At 37.3% G+C, this 8,446-nt stretch overlaps 1 protein-coding gene across 1 annotated transcript; it reads right to left on the minus strand.

Annotated features, from left to right (window-relative positions):
* Positions 1-4,563: 4,563 nt before the first annotated feature.
* LOC122014094 lies at positions 4,564-6,162 on the minus strand. Its single transcript, XM_042570281.1, has 2 exons — positions 5,600-6,162; positions 4,564-5,401 (listed from the first exon to the last, which is right to left on the minus strand). Exons 1-2 carry the CDS (start codon positions 6,160-6,162, stop codon positions 4,564-4,566), a joined length of 1,401 nt encoding a protein of 466 aa, XP_042426215.1.
* Positions 6,163-8,446: the final 2,284 nt, after the last annotated feature.

Below are 8,446 nucleotides of genomic sequence, written 5' to 3' on the forward strand. Positions count from 1 at the left end.
AGATGGGTACACATCCTGTGAAGGTAACTACTGCTCTAGAAATAAAAATAGTTGTTCCTTGACAGCCTTCAATATTCTCAATCATCGGCAAGCAGAAATTGAATAGTTTATTAGGTCTATAAGGTAACCATGCCCAAATCAATTGCTAATTTCCCCCAGCTACTAATAGAACTATGCATAACACAGTTTTGTATAAAACCATAAACAGGGTGTCATCTAAGGGCGAGGAAAAAAAAGAAGGAAAGAAGCCATATCAAAGCATGAGAAGAAAGCAGTAGCAGGGCGTGAAGGATTTGATTCAGTATGTGCATTCCTGTTCAAAATGGAAGAAATTCACACACCTTCCTCTCCAACTGTAGATCCTCACATTCAAAAATCTCTTTCATGTATCGCATGACACAATATCCACATTCAACACAACCTCGTTGTTTGAGATTACCCTAATGAATCAAAGTTAATGCAAAGTGAAAAATCAAATATATAAGAACCAGGAATGCATGTTTTCAATAAGACATACCGTCAACTGTTTGAAAGTTGGTCATTTTGGATTACCCCTCATACAAAGGTACGTCCTCACTCCACTACATTGTAAACATAGAACTTATTTCATTTCATATTTACTAATCAATCTATTCACAATCTACATAATCTAAAACATACTTGCACACTGTAGTTTTCCAAGCGTTATCTCGGTTCCTATTACCCATTGAGTCCAACAAATAAATTGTATCTTTGTCCTCGTTTATAACGGTCAAGATCCAGTGGTACCTACACGATTGTCAATATATAGCTAAGCTACTATGTATTAGGAATTCAGCAGGGATTAAAAATATACCCAGTGTTGTATGGGATAAGGCATATGTTGTCTCCGTTTGATGCTTTCAACTGATTAGCAATGTGTTGTGAAGAGGTACTGCCATCTTGAGCGGCTGGTATTTTGTTGGGATCCACAAACGACACATACTCAGCCTTGTTTGTTTCCTTCAAGTACTTGTACAAGTAACTGCATTCAAGTAATAAAAAACATGGTTACTTAAGACATGAACTCATGCAAAGAGAAGAATTGTATATAAGACATAACTTACCCCATGTAAACCAAAATTTGCCTGGACCCTATCTCTCTCATTTCCATACAGCGCATGACATCCTCTCTCAACAACGATGTACTCACATTACGTCCAAACATGGCTTCATCAAATTTGATAGGAATGGTCTCCTCCTCAGTCATCAGTCTAACAACAAAAGAATACAAAAACTTGCATGACATTGGTAGAGCACTTTCAACTTCCTTGAATTTATTTTTCTCATCAGGAACCTCCAAAATAGCAAATGGTGGTGCAGGTTTCTCCTTTTTCTATAATTTTAAATAATTGTAGCAAAATATATAACTATAGCAACAAAAAAGTGAACTGAAAATACCTTTGTCGTCGGAAATATCACCAATTCTTTTGGCCAGCCAACCACAGTTCCAACAGCATCTACCATTACTGTTGGTCCTGACTTAAGTCGAATTGGAAGCTCCGCTTCCTCCTGTAAAACAACATCAACAGACACCTTTAAGTTGCCTTCCCCAAGTGGAGCATTGTGCAACATTACATTTGGGCCTCCGTCGGATACTATCGTGCCATATGCCACCACATTCCCCTTATTCTTCAGAGCCAAATGACATTTTTTCCCCTGAACAATAAGATATTATCTTTTAATATCTGAAGCTATGAAACAAATTTAATGTACCAAATATAATACAAAACCTCATTGAATGAATTGCCGCATTCAAAAACTTCCACATCATCTTCCAATATTTGAACTGCCATGTGCGATGACTTGTTAGATGCTACACGTTCAGAAACTCGATCACTTGTTTCTGGCATAAATCGAGCAAGAAGAGCCTTCAGTTGTTCAACTTCAGCTTTCAAACTCTTTGTTTCCTCCGCTTGCTCTTTGAAGTTTTCAGCCAAAGCCTTTGACACCAACTCCCTCTTCTTCCTTGGAGTTTTGAAGTAGACTTGGGGCTTCACAAATCCCCCTACACCTCTAACCCTTCCGTAAGGTTCTTGGCTCCCTAATGCAGTAGTTAATATGTCATTGCTTCCAGAAGATATGAACTCTCCCCTCTTTTTTTTGTCCAAAAAATCGTCCTAAAAATATGGAGGTAACATTAAATATCCAATGAAGACACTTTTTTCACTTATTATGAATGAACTCGAAATAAAACTAAAATAATACAATTTTTTCAACAACTTCAGCAGTCTCTATATTTGTGATGTTTCCGGATTTGTCTTCGCGGGCCTTACGCCAAAGGAATGACCTATCAACTTCCTCATCCTCCCTGAATATTTTTCTCTGCTTCTACAATTCCAAAAAACGATCATTTAAAACATGACGTACTACATGAAAAGGATAATATAATGTTCCATGGATTACCAATTCAGTCTCCAATCCAATGTAACCCTTGCAAGACATTTTGTGATGATACTTGCAATTGCTCGCCCGTTCCTTTTGTTTTTCATGAGTGACCTATGTCACGTAAAAAAAAAGTAAATTTTTAGAAGAATGGCTAGAATTTAAAAACAATAGGATGGAGTATGATGAACTTATTATATATATTCCTGCTGTACATGAACTTATTATATATATTCCTGCTGTACAGAACTTCATTTTGTTAATTAAATGCCCTAAATGTTTTAAATCTTGGTGCATATAATAATTTAAATATAACATGATAATATCATCAAGTACCTCCCAAGATGGATGTAGCCTCTCATCGACAAAAGCTTTCCAAATTGTAGATGGGATCTGATACTGCTCCGGTGGTGACCTCAGTTTTTCAGGATTATCTCTATATGGCCAGACAAACCTACTGTTGAGTTTGTTTTTGAAGTCTCTCCATTTCTGGCCTGCTGAACTCATCACTGCCGCCTCGCTTTGAGGTGCTAAGTCGAAGAAATTCTGTAACACACAACAGTAATTGCTATCAGTTTGTATATTGAAAAAATCACAATGAAAAAAAAACATAAGCAATCTCATAAGGAAGTGTATTATTGGATTATACTCATCGATATTTCTTCCCACACTTTCTGTTTCATGTTCTCTGGAACAGTGGGCCATGACTTTATGTTAATAGGCACCATGGATCTAACAACAGAGCCTATGAAAGATTGTAGTGCCTTCCCATTTTCATTGTACACAGGTCGTCCCATGTCATCATATTCAATCGTCGACTTTTTTCCCCATCTTGCAGCAGCAATAAGTCTGCACATTGATGTAGGCCCCCGAGTCTTCTTCTGCCCAGTAATAGGAGGTTCTTCTATTTCAGTCTCTCCTTGTAGCTCTGCAGCTGCTAACCCATCAGCATCTTGGTGTAGTTCGGTGTCCTCAACTACACGTGGCTCATCATATTTTACTATTTTTCGCTATTTTTTAGGACGCAATTTTCTTTTCCCTGCATATAGGAAAATAAATGATGAGATAACGGTATATAAAGTCTGCAGTGACAATATAATAAAAGAAGACGTGATACAAATAATAACATTAACACATACGAACAAGTAAAAATAATACTAGTAAAAACAATAAATATTAATGCAGATGACATAAAAGTGGAAAACATCATTTTTTCTTGTTTGTTACAAAGAAACCCTCTTTAGAAGATCTAAAGTATCCTTCATGTGTAGGAATACAATGAATATCAACATTATCAATTGGTCGAGCTTCGGGAATTCTGGTCCAAAGATCCTCTTCTCCCTCGTAACATCTATTTGGAACTTGAAGCACTATTGACCACCCTTTGTTCAGTGGGTCAACAACATAAAATACCTGTCTAACTTGACTTGCAAGCACAAATTCATCCTTTTGGTGGCCTCGTTTGTTCAGATTAACTAAGGTGAAGCCACATTCATCATTGTATTGTATTCCTTTGTCATTTGATACCCATGCGCACTTGAAAAGAGGAACTTGAAATTGATGATAGTCTAGTTCCCATATCTCTTCAATAACTCCATAAAAAGTCACATTCTCTAACACGGGATTCTTATCTTTGGCACTACAAACAAGCATCGTGTTGGCAAGTAGAGAAACACCACTGTTTTAACAAACTTTCTCATCATCCCGCTCTTTTGTTTGGTATAAATTGCCATTTATGACATAGCTATCACACTTTAAGACTCGCACACGTGGTCCATGGGCCAACCATCTCAATGACAATGTCATTCCACCATTGCAACTATCGATTTCAGCAGCCACCTGACATGCATTCCTATTAATTAGTGTGATCAAAACAATGATTAACAAATATTGTATGTTAGCATCTTCTACATCACCTTTGCACGAAACCAGTCAATGAGCCTCTTATTATGAGCATCTTGTATCCACCTTGCATCTTTTTGTTTCTTGGGAAACATTGTCTTCAAGAAGGATTTGTGTTCACTGAAGAAGTAAACTTCTAAAGTTTTATTTTCATGAATACATATGGACTGCCAAGTACATATAATTATTAGTTATGCAGTACACTTACATAATGTATGGAGATATTTCTTCTGTATTTTCTAGAACAGTCAAGTGTGCTTATTGGAGATCAATTTGTTGGACGATGATTGATGAATTGCTTGCTAAGAATCCAGGAATGCTTGCGTTTGGGTCACGTAGTGATTTAGGGACCCCAACAGGATCAAGGTCATTGAGATATTCTGAACAAAATTCAACTGCTTCTTCTGTTGCATATCTCCGAACAATGCAACCTTCCAGATATTTTCGACTGCCTACGTAACTTTTCAACACCTTCATGCATCTTTCAAATGGGTACATCCATCTGAAGTAGACTGGTCCACATAATTGGACTTCACGAACAAGATGAACTGTTAAGTGGAGCATGATATTGAAGAAAGAAGGGGGGAAATACTGCTCCAATAAGCAGAGTGTAACGATCAAGTCAGATTGTAGCTTATCTAACTTGGCTACATCGATAATCTTGCAACAAATATCTTTGAAGAAGAAGCATAATCTTATGACAGCATATCTAACATATTTTGGCAGAGAATTACGTATGACTATTGGTAGGAAGTGCTGCATTATAACATGAGAATCATGTGATTTCAAGCTACTCAGCTTCATCTCATCCATGTAGACAAGATTCTTCATGTTTGATGAGAAACTTTTCAGAACTTTTATATCCATTAATGACCTACATACTTGTAATCTATCATTTTTTGTGAATGAGCATGCTGCAGGAGGTAGATATGTTCTTTTCTCACCAATTTTAGGAGCCAATTGAGGCCTAATTCCCATCTGAACCATGTCCAACCTAGCTGCCACATTGTCCTTGGTTTTTCCCTTGATGTTCATCAAAGTATTAATCAAAGACTCGAAAACATTTTTCTCAATGTGCATAACATCGAGACAATGCCTAACATGTAGGTATTTCCAGTATGGAATATTGAAAAAAATTGACTTCTTCTTCCAACATTTACTGAAATTTGTAGCTCCAACATACTTTTCTTCTTCAATGTCTTCCACAATATTCTCCTTTGCTTTTTTCCTTATTTTCCCCTTCACACTTGTTTTCTTTCCAAACTCACATGTTATGTCTGAAAGCTTGTCAAACAACTTAATTCCAGATAATGGCCTACCTGCTTCACCAAGTTCCTCCATGCCATTAAACTCCTTTATTTGCCTCCGATATGGATGAAATCGTGGTAGGAATCGTCTATGCCCAGCAAATGACATTTTCTTCCCATTTTGTAAGTGCTTTGCATAAGTATCCTCACCACAAATTGGGCATGCGTAATAACCATGTGTAGTACATCCACTAAGGTTACCATATGCAGGAAAGTCGTTGATGGTCCATAAAAGAACTGCTTTAAGAGTGAAAACCTCCCTTCGATAAGCATCATAAACTCCATCAACTCCTTCCCACAACAGCTGCAAATCATCAACTAGAACCTCAAGGTAGACGTCGATATCGTTTCCAGGCTGTTTCGGCCCTGAAATGAGCATCGTTAGCATGATGAATTTCCTTTTCATGCACATGTCTGGAGGCAAATTATATGTGGCCAGCATGATTGGCCAGCAACTGTAGCGACTACTAAGATTGCTGTGAGGATTAATTCCATCGGCTGCAAGTGCCAGGCGAATATTTCTTGCCTCACTTCCAAAGTCGGGCCACATATGATCCACCAATTTTCATGACGGTGAATCAACTGGATGGCGTAACTGACCAACAACTCTTGTGCTATCTGCATGCCATGTTAAATTTCTGGAAGTTTCTAAAGATTTAAACATGCGCTTAAATCTTAGTATGGGAGGGAAATACCAAACCACTTTGGCAGGAACATCTTTCTTCTCAACATTTTTCTTGGTTAACTTCCATCTTGATAAGCCACATTTTGGGCAGCTTACGCAGTCTTTATATTGTTTCCTATAAAGGATGCAATCATTGGAACAAGCATGAATCTTTTCATGACTCAAAGGCAAACAACTCAACGTCTTCTTTGCTTCATAAATTGACGATGGCAGATTGTGGTTATCTGGCAGCATGTCCCCAAAATCTGCCTTGCTTTGCTTTGGTTTGGTATAGTTTTACAAGTGCACTCAACTTTGTGTAACGTTTGCATCCCTTATACAGTGGCTTCTCTGCTTCCTCCAAAAACTTCATAAATGCTTCTGGATTTTCTGTATGGTTATCATACGCTGCCTCACACAAATTAACAGTTTCAAAATCATCATGACAATTATCAGTTGGCTCTTGGTTGACACTCGAATTTAATCTATCCTTCTCCGCAGCCTCGCCATGCCAAATCCAATTCAAATAATTTTTACTGAAACCATTGAAGTAAAGATGCTCCCGAATCCACATAACCGCTCCCTTTTTAAGATTCATACATTTGCAACAAGGACAATGAATTAAATTGGGGTCGATATGTGGATTCTGCAAACAACTTCTAATGAATTGTTCCACACCCTCCTCATACTCTTTGGACCTCCTATCTAAGTAAATCCAGGATTTATCCATTATAGTACAACAGAATCCCAAGAAACTTCTTCAGAATTATCGTGCTAAAATTATTTACCGCTAGCTCAATGTGTTCTTTGATCAAAACCTGAAGATACTGCATATATGTTAAGCAAACGTTAGAGTAAGACTGTAAAAAGGTAGTCAAATTCATATCGAGCACAGTTCCGTATTTTATACTCATTCCAACAGCTGTCAATATTTTCTACTCATCATGAAGAAAAATAATGTGTATTTTGTACAATATGTGGATATATAAAGAACGAAAGCATGGAATGACTCATAAATCTCATGAAGTATTGTCAGTGCTCAATAAAAATCTATATTTGTGCAGCTGAAATGCATTCTTCTACATCAAAAACCAACAATTTTAATTGGTATAAACTTTCACAACAGAAATCAATCCCACAATACACGATCCACAACAACAAACCAAATAAAGAACAACCGAAAACAGAAGTATCTACTCCAAGAAAGCATCATGAATCAGCCCTTTAGGTAATGACCTCGTAAACATAGAGACTGAAAAAAAAAGCAAAAAAAAATTCCAAACACTTGTCTTTGTTGGAAGAATAGCACCAAACCTACAACAAATTGGAGACCGTCTAAAACATGATTTTACAAAATAAAGGAGGAGAAAAAGAAGAAGAATAAGAAAAAGAAATCGAAGGAAAGAAACCTGGACCTCAGCCTTATGCCAGCTCTGTCAAATTGAAAACATACGGTATATCTCAAACACTTGCAACCTAAACCCTGCGTAAGAAAGTTCAAGTTGCCAAACCTTATTTCGGAAGCCCTAATGAGGAAACCTTCGTCTCTGTTGCCTAAGACTCCAAATCGAAAGCCCTAACAAGGGGGAACGGAGAGGACTGAAATGAAGGGGAAGGAAGAGGAGGTCCAACAACTCAATTTCGGCAGAGGGAAGCCCTAACCCAAGAAAACGAAAAAGTGGGGGGAAATAAAAGTGGTCTCAAAATAAAAGTTAACTCTTGTACTATTACTTCGGAGTAAACACTAAAAATTGTATTCACGACGTTACTACTTCGGTATTTAACAACTTTCTGAAGTAATAGCTTATTTCAGTTTAAAGCGAAGCCCGTGTTTTTAAATCTGCGAAGTCTATATTTGTATATACTTCGTCGATTTTTTCAACGAAGTTGCTTATACACTTTTACTTCGTATATTTAAATTGACGAAGTAAATTGTGACGAAGTAAAAAGTCATTTTTCACATAGTGACATAAGATTACTTCACGTGTTTTGGCATAGTTCCTAGCTTGTGCAAGGAATTTTTGAACCCCTTCTTCATACTCGGGTACAAGCCTTGAAGGCAGAAGCATCCATTCCTTATCCATTTGATAAATGATCTAAGCTTCGGATGAAAGAAAGTGATCTCTGTCTCACAACAAGGGGAGCAAACATAACTTAAGTGTTGTGCATA

This window comes from Zingiber officinale, chromosome 8B, assembly GCF_018446385.1.
Source record: "Zingiber officinale cultivar Zhangliang chromosome 8B, Zo_v1.1, whole genome shotgun sequence".
Lineage (NCBI taxonomy): Eukaryota > Viridiplantae > Streptophyta > Magnoliopsida > Zingiberales > Zingiberaceae > Zingiber > Zingiber officinale.

Bases quoted from the DNA above. Each gene is read 5' to 3' on its own strand.
- LOC122014094 (XM_042570281.1), bottom strand. From the start codon at position 6,162: ATGTGGCCCGACTTTGGAAGTGAGGCAAGAAATATTCGCCTGGCACTT. The intron at 5,402-5,599 runs GTTTGACAAGCT...CCTACATGTTAG, and splicing joins CCATTATCTGGAATTAAGTT to GCATTGTCTCGATGTTATGC.